At 37.8% G+C, this 18,784-nt stretch overlaps 1 protein-coding gene across 2 annotated transcripts in view; it reads right to left on the bottom strand.

Moving 5' to 3' along the window:
• The window catches only part of LOC307195037 (cytochrome b5 reductase 4), an 82,227-nt gene that overhangs the window by 19,840 nt on the left and 43,603 nt on the right, over positions 1-18,784 (bottom strand). For both annotated transcript variants that reach the window (XM_079938665.1, XM_079938666.1), the window contains 5 exons: positions 17,819-17,879; positions 16,368-16,425; positions 14,665-14,758; positions 12,823-12,855; positions 10,773-10,895 (listed from right to left, as the gene is read on the bottom strand). In XM_079938665.1, the coding sequence (XP_079794791.1) occupies positions 10,773-10,895; positions 12,823-12,855; positions 14,665-14,758; positions 16,368-16,425; positions 17,819-17,879 (369 nt within the window). The remainder of the gene's footprint in view (positions 1-10,772; positions 10,896-12,822; positions 12,856-14,664; positions 14,759-16,367; positions 16,426-17,818; positions 17,880-18,784) is intronic.

The following is an 18,784-nucleotide window of genomic DNA, read 5'->3' as shown; positions in this document are numbered from 1 at the left end:
TGTCTAAATATGTGAAAGTTATAAATCAGACAAATAACTGCTAAATAAAATATGTTCTACGCTACACCTTGAAATAGACTTTCATAATGACCTAGAAGGCTAGGTTCGAATTCAGGATTCTTCAGCTCCTCAGAGTTCCATACAGGAAGATGGCGGAGGGGTGACAGCAGCACCCCCTTGACTGCCTATGGCCTGACGCCCCTCTTCTCAGCCCCACCGTCTGACCCTGAGTGGAGCCTTGTGCAGGTGTAGGTGCACCAGCCCATATGTTAAGGCTCATCTACTTGCTCTCTGCATAAACAGCCTTAGCCACTTCCTGGATAGAAGCGGATTTGGGGCCATTTGGGCAGGGAATTCTGGGGTTCCAGATACCTGGAGGGCAGTGGTGAAGGAAAGCGCCTGGACTCCAGGTGGATAATTCTTCACCTTGCACACTCCTCATCCTGTGGGAGCCGTGCGGCTGGAAGAGAGGCCTTGTGTTTTCCTCTAAGCACGGAGTCCAGGGCAGGTGCCCCTCCTGACAGTTTCACCTCTAGCCTTTACCAGAAAGGGTTTGCTAGAGTAAGTATGCACCTCTTTGACTATATTTAAAACACAAGGAAACTCTGGGTTCCAGTGACTGACTGGCTTTCCTTGTTAGAGAATTAACACAGTATTCCTGCTATTTAACACCACTGAGATAATTTCAACATCTTACCGATAAAATAATAAAACTGCCATAATTTCACAAGGACGTGCTAACAATAGGTTCTAAAAGTCTTACGGAAAACTTAAGAATGTTTTCGTCTTTCAGTTGCACTGAGAAGTATCACAGGCATGGACCTGAAAAATGGGGGAAAAGGAGTATAAAGCAGATGCACTGACGACTTCAGTCTGGATAATGCCTGTATTGAAGTGTCAGGTTTCTGGTTTTATAAGCATAATTATACAAGAAAATGAGAAATTGAAAATAAATATGAGATGGTGAAACAAAAACATAAGACAGAAAACTGTCTGCCCAGAAACCTCACTTCTTTTTTTTTAATCTTTATTTTTTTATTGAAGTATAGTTGATCTTCAATATTTCAGGCGTATAGCAAAGTGATTCAGTTATATATATATATATATATATATATATACACACACACACACACACACACACACACACACACACACACTCAAACACACATTCTTTTTCAGGTTCTTTTCCATTATAGATTATTACACGATATTGAATATATTTCCCTATGCTATGTAGTAGAGGTCCTTGATGTTTACCTATTTTATATACAGTGGTGTGTATCTGTTAATCCCACATTAACTTCTTTTAATAACATACATATAATATTGAGACATTCAGCATAACACTGAAATGCTGACGATAATATGATAATTTGGGTATCCTTTTTTCTTCCTGTTGAAAAGAAACTATAGCTTTCCTTCTAAAGAGTAGACTTTCACAGGCTAAAATAAAGACAAAGCTCAGTGGGAGAGAGACGTGGAAGAGAGCACTGGACTGGGAGTCCATACTGCCTTCAACCTGTCCTTCAGCTCCTTCCTGCTCCTAGTACACTTTCTGTTTTTCTGGCCATACTACACGGCATGCGGGACCTCGGTTCCCACACCAGGGATGGAATCTGTGCCCGCTGCAGTGGAAGTGCAGAGTCCTAACCACCGGAATTCCCCCTAGTACACTTTTAAAGCACCTATCCACTCTCATTTTCCCTGCTGGAAGCAGGGGCTTACCGAAGTTAAACGGCTTGCCCAAGATCACAGAGTCGCTTGAGAAGATGTGGATGGGGCAACAAGTTATGAGAGTTTCTCGCCCCAACTCATAGGCCTTGTTCAAAGAGTTTGAGAATCATCGTTCTAGAACAGTACATCGTTCTTTAGCATCTTCCTCCTTATTTCGACTACATCGGTTCAAGCATAAATGTTTATAGATTACCCCTCCACCCTTTACAACTCCCTACTAACTATTTAATGTCCAAATTAGGGAACCAGTTCAGCAAGTCACCATCCATCCCAGGTACATCTCTTCTTCAACATCCCCAATTCCTACAGTTCTGATCAACCACAGGTTTTCTTAGCACTTTTTACTACTTTCAATTACCTAAATACAGGTGTCCCCCGCCTTTTCGAAATTTCCCTTTACGCCACTTATCTTTTACGAAAAATCTACATTAGCACCTGTTTTTCCTAACTGAAAGAAATCCAAAGAGGATTTTCACTTATGAAAAACGGTCAAAAGGGAAAATAGCATTCAGCGTTTGTTTTGCAGTGAGCTGTTATGGAGGCAGCGTGCACCCCGAGCAGAGAGAGTAGCACCCCAAGCTCCTTCCCCGGGAACTACACTCAGCATCTCGGCATCAAGCCGCCATGACTTTGAACTGTGCCTGTGAGCATTTGCACTTTGTCTCAGTTTACCTTGTGCATCCGTGAGCTAGATGTGTCCTAGGGTAACTGCTTCTTCCCTTTACACCATTTCCACTTACGAAAGATTCCACAGGAAGGCTCTGCTTTTGGATAGTGGGGAAACCTGTATGATTTATTTACCTCCTAATTTGCAATCTACCTTTACTCATGTCTTCCTCTAAGATCTTCCTGAACCAACATAGGGCAACCAGTTAGTGGAACTACACACTTAAAAAATGCTCCAATGGAAAATAAATAACCCCAAACATCAATACTAACATCTACAATATTTAAAAATATATTGATATACATACCTAGATATGTCCACGCAGAAAAACCCACAACCTACAGCCATTCAATTCAATAGACATTCCATTTAGAAACTGGGTTATGTAAGGAGGGAAATCCAATATTACATTAACACCTTGGAAGAGGCTCAGAGCAAGACATGATATTGTCTCTGAACTCAATTTTATCAGATGCCTGAAAGGGTGAAGCCATATGCTGCTGAGACCACTCTGGTTTCTGGAACCTATTAAGGTTGAATAGAAAGTCTGCACACCTGAGGGGCCTTGCCCTGGGAGACATTTTTCATACGATGTGGTGATGGACTGGAGAGCTATTAATGACTGAATGAGATTCTAGTAAAGCGCCGGTTTCTTCTTAGCTGTGTATCATTTGATATAAATGGTTCACGGCCAGAGACCAGGGGCTGGGCTGTGAGATAAGAGAAAATCTATATATTGGCCTCTGCCCCCGGTTCCTGGCACAGAGCTCCTAAAACTCTTATAATATCCTAAGTGATAAGAACAGTAGGAGCATCTCTTGTCCTTTACACCGTAGCTCCCCCTTATCCATGGGGGATACATCCCAAGGCCCCCAGTGGACGTCTGAAACTTCTGGGTTTTTCCTATATATATGTACATATTATACAGTTGTAATTTATAAGTTAGGCACAGTAAGAGATTAACAACAATAACTGATAATAAAATAGAACAATTATAACAATATGCCATAATAAAAGTTATGTGAATGTGGTCTGTCTCCCTCAAAATATCTTACTGTACAAAGTTAATGCCGTTTTCACCTTAACTAAGTACTTATCATGAACTGTGGCAGTAACTTTTGCAGTTTAAAGTACAACAGCAAAACTAGCACGGATTCCTTCTTCCTTCTTACAATTTCACAGAGAAGATTTGTTCTCATGGTAGAACATGATGTAGAACAACCTCATAATTTGATTTTTTTTTTCCTTTCCTTGTTAAGACAAGAACTTTCACTTAAAGGAAGCACTTTACGGCTTCTCTTTGGCATACTGGAATTGCCAGCATCACCTCCCTTGCGCTTTGGGGCCATAACTAAGTAAAATAAGGGTGACCTGAACACAAGCACTGTGATCCTGCGAGAGCTGATCTGATAACCCGGAAGGCTACCAAGTGACTAACCGGTGGGATGTGCTGGACAAAGGGATGATTCACGTCCCCAGCGGGATGCCTTGAGATTTCATCACACTACTCAGAACGGTGCACAATTTAAAACTTATGAATTGTTTATTTTTGGTATTTTTCATTTAATATTTCTGGACCACGATTGACTGTGGTAAGTGAAACCTCAGAAAGCAACACCACAAATAAAGGGGGAACCACTGTATTTGTCTTTGACCCTCATCTCTAACACGGGATTCCTAATACCCTTGTAAATTCCTATGTAATAAGAGAACCAGGAACATTTTTGTTCTCATGAGGTGACTCTGGGTGGGCTCCTGGATGAGCGTCGGTCACCAGAAAGACGCAGCTATGATAGAAGTTTGGAATTTCCAGCCCCACGTCCCACCCTCTGGAGAGGGGAGAGGGGCTGGAACTGAAGTTAATAACTGATCATGCCTACATGAGGAACCTCCATAAAATCCCAATAGCAGGGGATTTAAAGAGCTTCCAGGTGGGCAAACACATCAACACTGGGAGGGTGACAGACCTCAACTCCCCACGGACAGACGTTCCTGTGCTCAGGACCCTCCCAGACCTTCTCTCACCTTCTGCATCTCTTCCATCTGGATATTCATCTGTATCCTTTATCATATGTGATCTACTCTAGCAAATTGATCAAGCCCAGGGAAGGTGTCTTTGGAACCTCCCATCTATAGCCAGTTGGTCAGAAGGACAGGTGGTAACCTGGGCTTGCCACTGGCATCTGAGGTGTGTATGTGTTGGGGGACGGGGGGAGGGATCACGTGGGACTGAGCCCTTAACCTGTGGGATCCGATGGTGTCTCCAGGTAGACAGTGTCAGAACTGAGTTAACTTGTAAGACACCAGCTGGTACTGCAAAGAACTGCTTGCTGTGGAGGAAAATCTCCACGTATTTGGGACCAGAAGTGTCAGAAGTGAAGCGTTCTGTGTGAACAGTAAAGGAGACACATAGGAGAGAAAGACAGTAGGGAGGGAGGGAGTTTTCTTCCTACACAGGAAAGAAAAATCTGAGTTTTTCCTTTACAGAATCTGTCACAGTTCATACAGCAGGGGTCAGCCTGATTTAGCCTTGCTGGCTGGCTGTTTCTGCCAAGACAGTGACCTTGATGAGCAATGAACTTGTGTGCAGGGATGATGTTCAGAACCCCTGAGAACAAGCGGAGACTTCCATAGCTCAGCTGGTAGAGCAGAGGTCTGCAGAACACTTGAGAACAAACTATTTTCAAGAACTGTACAAATATCTAACATTTTTGACTATGGATAAAATAACTCAAACCCATGAAGTCACTAGAATACCTTCCTATGCTGAAGAAACAACAAAGTTTTAGTTATTATATACTTTTAAAAGTATTATATAATTGCATTTATTTTGCTGTTTTTAAAAATTATTCAGCCTTTTCACTAACTCTGGTAAGACATCCACTTAACCTCTAGTAGTATAGTTTTATCATCCTCACCCAAAACACTCTTGAATATATGAATAAGAATACGTTCATAACACAGCTTCAAACACTAGGATGATAAACGTGTATGGGCACACATTTTTCCATATACTGGGGTAAAACCTAATGAAGCAGTATTAGTAAATTGACAATAAAGCATAGATTCCTTTCTGTTTTAACTATTACTGTTAAAAATATACCTAAAGTGGGCTTCCCTGGTGGCACAGTGGTTAGTAATCCGCCTGCCAATGAAGGGGACACGGGTTTGAGCCGTGGTCCGGGAAGGTCCCACATGCCACAGAGCAGCTAAGCCCGTGTGCCACAACTACTGAGCCTGTACTCTAGAGCCCACGAGCCACAACTACTGAGCCCGTGTGCCACAACTACTGAAGCCTGCATGCCTAGAGCCCATGCTCCACAACAAGAGAAGCCACCGCAATGAGAAGCCTGTGCACCTCAATGAAGAGTGGCCCCCACTCGCCGCAACTAGAGAAAGCCCAGACGCAGCAACAAAGACCCAATGCAGCCAAAAATAAATAAATAAAATAAATAAATTTATTAAAAAAGACATAAAAAATTATTTTAAAAAAACATATATACCTAAAGTGTATTCAGGTCTTTTACTACCTCACCTAGACTGATGTGAGTTGAATCCTTCTTTCAAAGTGAGGATTTTATAGACTTAAATATTAGCATTAAGTTAGGAGAAAGGAAGCTCTTTCTCCAAGACTAGATTCAATGGGGCCCTTAGACAATGAGGTCCACATCATAGCAAGGTTGTCACTAGATTTGAACATTTCTGTGCTTATCACTTTTCCTCAGTTCCATAACTAATAATTCAGCCAACATTATACACTGAAATGCCTGAACTGCCTGAATTCTAAGTTTTTAAACTTCTTCTATTCTACCTTTTAATATAGTAAATAATTTCTTACTCATTTACAGCCTGCCCCATCTATTCTGTGTTTCTTCATATTCAGGCCATTCCGCTAGAAATAAGAAGACAGCAAAATGCCAAAGCATCTTATAGTTACTGTGCAAGAAACAACTTTACACCTGCTGGGCTGAGCAGACAATTTAAGAGAACAAAGCACAATGAAGTTTCTATTTGCTATCCACAATATTTTCTTCTTTTCCAGTAATTCTGAATGCTTGTTTTAGGCAGCAAAGAAACACTGATCCGCAGGCAAGGAAGGGGAGGGGAGGGGTGAGGGCAGTTCTTTCTACCCCTGCAACAAGAGCTGTGGTTCACTGTGGCGGCGAACAGCTTGCCTGCAGGATCACAGGCTCCACAGAAAGCCTCAATTAAGTGACTGCTCACGGAGTGCTGACAAGCACATTTACACCTACAGACAGTACTTCAGTGTGTGTGCACGCGCGCGCGTGTGGTGTGAGCAGTTAGGAAGCCCTGAGGAAAGTACAGTTCAAATAATGAGAAACTGCCATTTTTTTAGGTTAAAAGATAAATATCAGTGATTTCATACAGCTCAACTTGAATTGTAAAGACAGTTATAGATTCTATATATATTTAACCTAGAGGTTTATAAACAGCTGCTGACATACCACAATTATGACACAATTTTTCTAAATCTTGTTTATAATTTTGTATCCCAATATTCATTTACTGAGTTGTTTGTTGGCAAATCTGTATAACTGCCTTTGTCTGGTGATCTAAGTTCCCATATTAAAGGCAATCACAATTAAAATAAACTTTAGGTTGGATACAGAAATAGCAATCCAATTATCTATTGTTTTTGACTCTTAATAGACACAAGTTTGTTAGTCATCACACACACACAGACACACACACACAACTACTCACTCATAATCTTCATCTATTCATCTTTGGGAAGAAGAAAATAATTGGAAGCACCCAAGTTACAAATGGTAGTTTGGTTCTAGTCATATAATTTAATTTACTAACTATTACAGCTGGATTAAATGTAAAAACGAAGTAGTTTCTCTTCTCTGATTATGTTCTTTATTATATTTGAATCTTTTGTGTAAGTAAATTCTAGATGTGACATGAGAAGGTAGTGCACTAAGTCTTCAACTTACATGCTTATTTTTTAAACTACGAAATTTCAGTAAGAGGAAGCCAGCATGAAAACCTCCTTGAAAACCAAGGAGCCATGTGATAGACTGAACATTTGAAGCTACTGACAGCAAGTTAATCATAATACTCTGATCATGTAAGTATTCAGCTTTGCTAGTGTGGAAAATAACCTATAGTTTTTGTCATGATTTAAGGAAGAGAAAGGACGAAGAAGAAATTATCTATGCTAATTCTGTCAAACAAATTAAAAAAAAAATCCCCTGAACTCTGAGTCATTTTCCAAAGTGGAAAATCTAATTCACTGAAAAATACATGCATGGCTCTAATTTCAGACAAGAAAGCTAAAGCGAACTATGATGGTTCATGATTCAAGCCAAAATTTATGGCAGGGATGAAAGAGCTCATGGAAAGCCTCAGGAAATTATAGAAGAGAATACTTGAGCAATGTTCGTTCTATTTCCAAATGGAGGCCAGCCTGGGTTCTCAGTCTCATTTATTTCTAGGACTTAGCTTTTACTTGGTTTGCTATGATTTTCCAATCACTAGAGAGTCAGATAATTTCAGCGCAACAGATTTCACTTTAATGATATCTCTTTTCATTTTCACTGTCTTTTACCTATTCTCTTCTGATCTGCTACATCACTCAGTTATTCCTCTATGTTCTCTCTCCCCACCTTATACCACACAATTGAGACCTCCTGCTCTGGGAAAATGGCTCTATTTGAATTTTCCCACATATGGCTTACATTTCCTTTCTCTACCACCTGCAAAAGGTCTGGCACAGTAAGTACCCAGTAATGATACCTGGAAAGCCCTTCATAGTTTTTTTGGGATTTTTAAAGCCACTTTCAAAACATTGCTTGATATTCACCTCCTTCATTCATGGAGAGTCATTTAAGGTCAAATTCATCTGCATCTGTTAGTTCACTTAAGGTAAACTTACAATACATTCAAGTCTGCACTATGTAACTTGCTCTTACTGGCCTATTTCTTGGTACAAGTATTCTTCAGTCTCATGTTTGTGTATGTTCTTTCTTCCACCTGGGAAAATAATTTCTGATGCCTTTTATTTGTTTCGTACCACAATACCTAAAATAGCCTTCTACACACAGTATGTACTCAAAATACAGCTACGTGATACTTTTCTGAAAATTAAAATACTATCCACAAATATATTTTTATAATTTTAAATATTTAAAGATGCTAAACTGAATATATACAGTTAGTTTCTTCTAACCCCTCCCTAAAATAACAGCAAAGATGGTTTTTTTTCTCTGTGTGTGTGTGTTTTTTTTAAGGCCTAGCCTGCAAGAACAATAAGAACAGAAATAAAAAAGCAACAGAAGTTTGGGAGCTGACAAAGCAAAGAAACGACTGGTAACTGACTCAGTAGACTCCGTAAAGCTAAATCCTAAGCTAGACAAACAAAAAGCCAAGAATCAACCCATCTGTAACGTGAGCCTTTGAGGCTCAGAAATTGGCAGGACCAAGTATCTAGAATCAGAGTGAAAGCAGAGCTAAAACCACTTTCTGGAAGAAAGTTCATTGAAGAAGCCTAGATGCTGCCTCCCCTGCTTTCTGAAGTCCTCCCCTACTTCACACGGCCACATGACTGATTCTCTCCTATTCTAGCAAAATATCAGGATTTTGCTCTCTCCGTAGAGGGCAAAACAAAGGGTCTCTAGATTGGGTATATGTTATAGGCTGAACTGTGTCTCCCTCAATTTTCAACGTTAAAGTCATAACCCCCAGTACCCCAGAAAGTGACTATATTTGGCGACAGCGTATTTCAAAAAGTAAGTTAAAATGAGGTCATTAGGGTGGTCCCTAATCCGATGTGACTGACATCCTTATAAGAAGAGGCAATAGGGACACAGACGGAAGACCATGTGAACATAGCCATCTGTAAGCCAAGGAGGGGCCTCAGGAGAAGTCAACCCTGGCAGCACCTTAGTCTCAGACTTTTGGCCTTCAGACTGTGAGAAAATAACTTTCTGTTGTTAGGCCACCAAGTCTGTGGTACTTTTTCACAGCAGCCTTAGTAGACTAATAGAGTATACTAGGCAAAAAAAAAAAAAAGGAAATTAAGTTTACAGATATCCCAGCCTTCTTTTCCCATATAACTTCTGAAATGCTGGATGCGAGGTAGAAGACTGTTTACCCTAGAGACTCTGACAAAATACTGGCATCAGACTTTTCCCAAAGAAACCATCCAGCCACATAGTAAATTTTACTGTCAACAAGCCACACCCATAGGCACAGAGTTTCCAATCAGCTTTTAGAGTTCCACCCTGAAGTATGAGCTGATGGTCAAGGATCAGCAGACATTCAAAGAAAGCATCTAATATGAAAGATGGACCAAAATAAACAAACTGTAGGAATAGAGGCTACACAGGGAGACAAAAACTCTCAAACACTATAATTCTTAAAAACAAAAGATAGAAAACAGGATGCTAAAACAAAGGCACAAAAATCTAAAGAGTTCTCCAAAGTTAAAAATATGAGAGTAGAAATGAGTAACACAACAGCAGAGCTAGAAGACACAGCTGAAGAAATCTCCCAAAAAGTAGAAGAAAAGGACAAAATTGAAAATGAGAGAGAAAAGACAAGATAATCAGAGAACTGGTTAAGAAGGCTTAAAGCAAGACTATTTCTAGAAAGTAAGCACAGACCATGGAGGGAAGAAATATCAGTATTCCCCAGGCCCGAGGGTCTTAAGTTTCTGTAATGGAAATATTAGCAAAGAGGACGAATACTCGGCACAGAAGTTGAAAGCAGACCCCCCATTAAGGTATATCAAAGTGAAATTTCAAAACACTTGGAAGAGGCAAATCCTACCAGTTTTCAAAGAGAAAATATGGAGTGCATTCACTTTGTGAAAATTCATCAAGTAGAACACTTGTAATATGCACCTTTGCCTATAAATGTTATAGTTACATAAAAAGCTTTAAAAAATAAAGAAAGGAAGGAAATGAATGGTATCATCCTTTAGGAATAAACTCAGAAACTGGTTTAGGTAAGCAGAGAGACAGTAAATGTGCCTTCTCTAACAGAAAAAGACTAGATGTGCCTACAAGGCATAAACTTAACTTGTTTCTGTACCTTTTATAAAAAAAAAAAAAAAACCTCAAGGAGTGAATGGTTGGACAAGAGTTTGAGTGGGTTTCTACATTTAGGTATCATTACCTAATGACCTTTGTTATGTCTAAACATTAGATAGCAGAGTCATAAATTTAATTTCTGCTTTAAAAAAAAAAAGAAGGATAACAGACACAATGTCCCTTTCAACTCCACAGAGAGAGATACAAGGACCCTTTGGCTCACTGCAAGTGGCCTTCCAAACTCGGATACAACTGAGCCACTGACCCAACATTTTCATTAACCCAGGACTCAAAATAATAGCACAGCCTACCTGTATCTTTCTTTGGAATAAGTGAATTATGATTCTCCAGGGGATGACCAAGGCATTTCCAAGAAGTATTCTCTTTTTTCTTCAGGACAATCTCTATTTTTCCCACATTCTCAACAACTCGCACTGAAAAGAAGATAAATTGCATTTGTATTCATTGATACTAAATATAAGGTTTTACTTTTAAACCAATCTTTCTCAAACAACCCAAATGTCCCAATCAGATATGAATGACACTGAGCATTTGTGAGATAAATAAAATTTTGTGTACATGTTCATCAAAATTGTTTATGCCTTATATGGTGTTAAATCCAGTTTATGTTAGATTCAGATTAACTTCTTTCAAATTAATTTATCAAGGGCCAAACTAATACATAATGCTAGTTTTCATACAAGCTCAAATAGAGCCATGGCAACTAATTAACACATAGCTTAAAAAAAAACTTAAATATACAAATTAGCCATTGAATGGATCCACAAAAGCAAATTTAATTTATACTCTTTTAACATTTCTTGGGATCTGAGGGGTTCTTATGAGTGAATTCAGTAAACCAATACTGAGCCTAATAAACATAGAAAAAGCTTCAGGAGAATGAATCCCAATAAAGTGCATGTCAATCTTTGATAATTAAAAATCGTTTAGATTCTCTTTTTATTTTTAAATGTTTAAAATAGTTTAGAATACATGAGTACAATAATAAAATAAACTTTTAAAATTGATTAAATTTTATGAATTGAATGTGCTTTTAAAGATCTAAAGTATATTTCTTTTCGTCTTTAGAAACAATCTGTCCTTCCTCACTGTAAACACATAATTCAGTAGCAATTTAACAACTTTTAAACACAGATTATTCAAATAAATTCAATTCAGTAAGCACTGATTTGAAGCTTAACAAACATAAGAAGTCCTTGACTTTAAAGAGCTTAATTTATACAATTTACAGAACTTACTACGGTATAAAGAAAAGGGAAGGTATAGAACCGGTGTAAGGTACTCTGACAGTACTTTAAAACAAGAAACCACATGTATATATGAATATAGAATGGAATATTATTCAGCCTTAAAAAACGAAGGAAATCCTACCACTTGCGACAACGTATGATAAATCTAGAGGGCATTATATTAAGTGAAATAAATAAGACAGAGAAGACAAATAGTGCATGGTATCATTTATATGTGGAATTAAAAAAAAATTCACACTCATAGAAACAGAGAGTAGCAAAATAGTGCCAGGAGTTGGGGCAGGGGGAGGGGGGAATAGAGAGAGCTTGATAAAAGGGTACCAACTTTTAGCTACAAGATGAATAAGGTCTGAGGATCTAATATATAACATGGTGACAACAGTTGATGACACTGTCTTGTATACCTGAAATTTGCTAAGACAACAGAACTTGTGTTCATATGCATAGACACACACACACAAAGGTAAATATGTGAGGTGATGGATGTGTTAATTAATTTGATTCTGTGAATCTTTTCACAGCATATACCTTTATCAAATCATAACATTGTACACTTTAAATCTTTAAATATATTCTAATTTTGTCAATTATATTTCAATAAAGCTAAAGAAAAACACGAAAAACAAGAAACCACCATTCTTTGATGAGTCTTCTATTGCTAAACAGCTGTGTAAAATCCACGTTGTGTATTTACATGCAGAAATAGTCATAATTTAATGTGCTCTGTCCATATTAAATATTTGAATATATACATCTAAGAAAAATTTGTCTGGTGTGGTTAAGTATATTTCTACAAGCTGCATGTCAGGAGTAGGGCCGGAAGGAAGAATGGGGACAGGAATTTTTTTTCTAAGGAGAGGAAAAGGAAAGGGAAAAGAGATGAGATGAAAAAGGGGAAAGAAAAAAGGGGTGGGGGGAACTGAAACCAGAGGGAAAAGAGTACATTTAAAAATTAATGTACTTGCTTATATAGAAAACATCATGTCCTTGTCTGCAACATGAAAATATACAAATGAATAATAAGACAAATGCTATCCACGCCCCCGTGTGTGTGTATATGTACATAGATAAATTATTTTTGGTAGCTTACCAGAAAAATCTTCCTGAATCTCATGACTTAGGGCTGGAGAAAAAAAAATTTCAGTTAAGATCCAACTTCAGTTCCTATGGTCTACAAACACCATATAAGATCATTAAAATGGTTTTTTCATGCACCATTCCACATCTCTCAAACATATCCTGAGAAATCAAAAGAAAGAAACCGAACACAACCAAATTACTGTATACAATGTTTTGAGACAAATTACTTAAATATGTGTCTTCAATTTTTCCATTTCTCTCCCTATTAATTAAGGAGTAAATACTCAATTGCCCACAGGTGGATAACCCACACTGGTGCAAGGACAGTCCCAGATTGACAATGCTACAAACCAAGACAGGAGCAAGGCAGGGAGAGATAGCAAGTGAAACACACATACTCCAGGGTGTGCACGTGCGTGTGTGAATACAGGCCGGGACTGGGTCTAGCTCAGCGTTTCCTTCCTTACTGTTCTCTAAGTTGAATATTCATTCAGTTATTGAAAAAGAAAATTATTGGGCATCTATGCGTGTTATGCACTTTCCAGGTGTTACAGTTATCACAGTTAGTAAAAGAGAAAAATCCCTGCTCTCACGGAACTTACATTCCAGAAGGGGGTGATGCAAGAAGTATTTTTACAAACAACTGCTCTAAAGTTCACTGTGTTAATAGTTATGTGGAACTTAAGATTCTGCATTATTTTAGTCCTTCTGATCTAATATTAGCAACCAGGAGTTTCACATTTTTGACTGTGGAATTTTTGTTTGTTGTTTATATGTGTGCAAGATACAGTTAGCTACAGTGTGAACACAACTAGCCATGAAGTATTTGAAACACAGTAAATGCTGACACAGAGGTCTTCCTTAAAGAAAAATCATGACAGAGCTAATGAATAATGTATACTTTTCTAGACATCTGAGTTTTTGATTAAAACTCTCCCTAAGAGGCAATATATATTTGATCTTATGCTAGCAAAAAGTAGGGTAGCATGTATTTCTAGAAGAAATGTTTAAGATTTGAGGTTGATTAATGAGTGGGGGGAAAATAGGAAAGAAAAAACATTTATCAACTCCAATCAAATTCAGGACTAAAGGTCCTTCATTAATATGGTAAAGCCATGAGCTGAATCGCGAGTCATCTGAGGCCTGGAGAATTTCAGTCTCTGTTTTGCAAAAGTAAATGAAACATTCTTTACATAAGAATGTGTGCTTAAAATACAGTTTTCTTCTTGCTGTTTTGGTTTGTTTCATTTCTACTTTCTAACTAGAATAACATTACCTTCTTTAAAGGAGAAAATGATGAACTCCTAGAGTCATTATGGGTGAGAAATGGATTAAGAATCTGCTACCTTGATTCTAGATTTTAGTCCTGATTTCTTTCCCCTGATAGATCTGTAACCTCTCAAAACAGACAGAAGTGAACTGTATGGTAGGTCTTTGCCCATGAAGGGACAGGCAGCTGAAGGGTACAGTAGAACCTTGCGGCTGGCAAGAGACAGGCCGATAGAACAGTGCCTGGTGATGTCTACTCAGCGGAAGCACATGACAGGCAGGCCTCCGGAGATTTACTTGTAGGTAAAGTTACAGAGTCTTACAAAGCTGGGCCAACAAGTATTTCATATGATTATTGATTTTGATCGCACCTAATTGTTTAAACTTGGGAAAAGTGAGGTTGTACTGCCATTTGCTAGCACTTTCCTTAGTATAAAGAAATAACAGAAAAAAAAGATCAAAAATGACAAACCAAAATGACAATGGCACATAAAATATTATAGGTACCGAGACTCTACACCAGTAACTACTATACCTAAAGGAAACAAAAGTTGTTTCCATGAATACAGAATAAGGTACTTACCAATATGTATAAGATACGAATAATCCTTGATAACTGTTTCTGCTCTAAAGGAATTATCCCGGTGATCAGCTATTACTGAGTCTAAATTGATATCCTTAAATGGAAATCGAAAAGACAAAGATTAAAAAGTAAACTTTTCACCAAACTCCTATTACTATACTTTTAAGCTGATCAGTGAAAGTTCATATGGTACTTATTTACAGAACCCACAAGCTAAATACACGTTATTCCTGTTTTTTTCTCTCTCATACAACCCAGTTCTTCTCCTTCAAAGTATATATCACAATTTTAACTATGCATTTGTCTATGCTTAATGTCTACTTTACACACTCGTCTTTAAGCTCTAAGTGTAAGGGGCAGAATACTGTCTTCAGAATATTGCTCAGCACCAAGTAGGTGCTCAAATATTTGTTGAATAAATAATTTGGAAAAAAAATTAGAATCAGACAAGAAGCCAAGATATCTGTGTTCATTTTTATCTTTCCACTATTATGTGACACTGTGCAAATAACACAACCTCTTAGGCTCAGCTTATCAAAAATAATAATAATAATAAATTCACTAACAAATTTTTAGATGTCTCTAATTTCTACATAGCTTTGGTGCAAGTTATTTTGGTGCCTATCGTTTACACCATACACTGAATACATTATTCCACGTAGAAACCTTCCCCCTTCCCTTAGTCATCCATCCTCTGCGCTTCACTGATATCACCAATGAAAGCACACAGACCCCAACCTTGCCAGGCCCTGTCCTCTTGGTTCAGGACTGCTTGGTTAGGAGACAATACCAAGAGGGAGTGGAAGGCGGGACAAGCAGTGCCTCGCTGGGCCTCTTGGCTCTTTCAGGCAGAGGCTGGTCACTCCTGCGGAGCCATCAGATCCTGCTGCAGGAGTAGGAGGCGCTCACCAGCTCAGATGTGGTTCTGCTACTACAGAAGTAGCATGAGTTCTCAGAAATTCCTAGCTGCCAGAACTTGTCTTTAAATCTCCACAGTTCCTCAGGTGTGGGAACCTTGACAGTTGCTGGAGGATGTGTCTGGAGATGCTATAAGTTGCCTGCTTATTTATCTGATTTCCCAGCAGGACTGTAAGCCTGGTGAGAGTTCAGTCTCTATGAAACTGGCCCATCATTAGATTCCTGAATTCTACGATGGTGTTGAAAATGAAGCAGGGATTCAATAAACACTTAGTGAATGAATTAACTCCTTAATTTTAGTTTTCAGAGGGCATTAACTGAACCCCGTTAGTGGCTTAAGCATACTAAGCTCCAGCAGTACAGCCTCTCCTGGCTCTTGAATTCCAATTTAAGTGCAGGAAATTAGTTCATATGGTGAAGTTAAACGGGGACTCTCACTGCTGTTATCCATGCTTAAACACAAAAACAATCACAGAAGAGCACATAAAATATGCTTCTTCCTGGTCTATTTTTTCCCTAAGGTGCTATGGCATGGTTGTTAAGGGCACATACCATGGAGCCAGCCTGCCTGGGTTCAAAGTGCTAGACCTGCCGCTTACCGTGAGACTTTGGGTAAACTACTTAATTTCTGTTTCCTCATCTGTAAGATAGGGGTAACGAAAGGGTCTACCTCACAGAGTTGCTGTCAGTTAATACAAGAAGAGCTCTTAGAAAAGTACACCTGCGCATAGCTCACGTTTATTATTTACTTTTTTGTTTTTTTCTGATCTTAAAAATGTGTTTACCTTCTGTTTAGTATATATGACAATGGTGACTAAAGCGTCTGTTTGGAACCAGTCGTAGCTGTAAAATATTTTAAAAAGAATAAATAATCATGTGCAGTAACATATATTAAATCATTAAATACATAATTTTAAAATATATACAATTAAAAAATATAAAATATGACACAATAAATACATGATTTAAAACATAGTTCAAAATCTACAGTGAGAAATATATTTCTCTAGGTAAAGGTTTTTTTCTAAATAATCAGTGGTGTTACCATGAAATAAATAATAAAGCAATTATTTCTCAATTTAAAATACTTACACATCCATGTATTCTAACTTGGATAAAAACAAACAAGATCCTTGAGAAGGCACTTTTTATAAAGGTTACACACCTAAAATTCCTTTTATCAGAGCAGTAGCACAACATGTTTTCTGAAGGAGCACGACAAAATCTACATGCTTATTACCTTCACTCCTCCCTGTCACAAATATGTTATTACTCCTCAAGAAATTAACTCACCAAGGATGCTTAATGGTCAACAGTAAAAACTTAAGGAAAAACTAAGTCTTCGGTTTTGTAATAGCTATTGATCAAATTGATTCTGTTTTTGTACTTACTACCTGTATACAGGCCCCCAATGTGAATGCTAGGAGGTATCCTCAGGCCCTTAACTTAAAATTGAATATGAAATAATTTAACAGGTATAGCAAGTAGAGCCAGAAGCTGCTGTTATAGACTCATGATAGGGGGAAAGGGGGTAAGAGAAAGACTACAAATAACACACATAACACTAAGGGCATCTGAAATATCATTAACAAAAATATACATGGATTGCTTAATTTACTAAGACAGGGTACACTACATTCTGAAGGATTTCCATTAAAAACTGATAAAGCAAACTAGACACACAAAAAATAGAATAGTTGAATAAATTATGGATTTCTATGATCAATTTCCATCACATGATAGAATACAGACAAAAAATGCTTTTGAAGAATCTTTCATGACATAGGAAATTGATCATAGAATATACTGTAATACTGTATTATCAAAATAGAATGGTATGGAAATAGGTATCACATGAATAAACTGTGTGGAATAAACCAAATATTAAGAGTCTATATCCAGGGTTGGTGGGATTACAACTGATTCTATCACTTTCTTTTGTATTTCTATTTTCCAAGTTTTCTACCATGAATGTATATTTTATAATCACAAAAAATAGTTCTTTTTTAAAGTTGTGGTGTTTAAAATGGGTTAAACTTCAGTTATGTTAAAAATTCATATTTACGGAACAGCTCATTCTCCAACAATGCCTGATAAATGAGGCACTACAGTTGTTGTGTCAAAGAAGCATAATTAATAAAATAAGCAATAAATCAAACTTAGAGCTATTTTTTTAACGTGTATATTTTGGTGTAGAACTGATTACGCTTTAAAAAAGTAAAACAAGGATGCATACCTTGGAGAACTAGGCCCTTCCTTGGCAAGTGGATCTGTCACTTGGCTCTTGGGAAGCATGCCTTCACAAAGAAAAACAAACAAAATAGCTACAGTTCATCCATGTATAATTTTTCTTTTTTTTTTTTCCCCATCTTTTCAGTAAACTTCTTATTGAAATATTATAAAAGGACACAAGTCATAAATGTACTACTCAATGGATTTTCGTAAGTAAAACAAACTCTTGTAGCCAGCACCTCCCTGTGCCCCCTTCCACTCAGCACCCCTCCCCCAAGGGTAACCACTATTCTTTTAACATCATGATTAGTTTTTGCCTGCATTTGGCCTTTATAAAAAATGGAATAATAAAATATGTTCTCTTTTGGTCTGGCTTTTTTGGTCCAGCTCTATAGACATTTCAGTTAATGTCAAATCAGCATGATTAATAGTAAACAATAAATCAGGTCTGGAGCTTTCTGAGATTTTATCCAGGATGCTGAATACATCAGTAATTTGTTCCTTTTTATTACTGAGTATTACTACACTGTATGAACATACCACATACCGGAATCTATTCATTCTCCTGTTGATGGACATTTGGGCAGTTTTTAGCTGTTACATATAGTGCTGTTATAAATGTTCTTGTACATGTACATATACATTCTTAAAGAACATCCATCTACATTTCTGGTAGGTATATAGGACATGTATATGTTTAGCTTTAGTAAATACTGCTAAACAGTTTTCCAAAGTGGTCATACCAATTTACACTTTCTACCAGAAGTGTATGGGAGCCCTGTTGCTCCACCACCTTGCTGACACGTGGTATTCTGTCTTTTTTCATTTTAGACATTCTTGTGGATGTGCCCCAGCATCAAATTTTATTTTTTATTTTTATTTTTTTAAAGATTTAATTTTTAATTTATTTTTGGCTGCATTGGGTCTTCATTGCTACACGCGGGCTTTCTCTAGTTGTGGCGAGCTGGGG

This window comes from Stenella coeruleoalba, assembly GCF_951394435.1.
Source record: "Stenella coeruleoalba genome assembly, chromosome: 12".
Classification (NCBI taxonomy): Eukaryota; Metazoa; Chordata; class Mammalia; order Artiodactyla; family Delphinidae; genus Stenella; species Stenella coeruleoalba.
The sequence above is the reverse complement of the archived record's forward strand: the minus strand, read 5'-3'. Positions and strand labels throughout refer to the sequence as shown.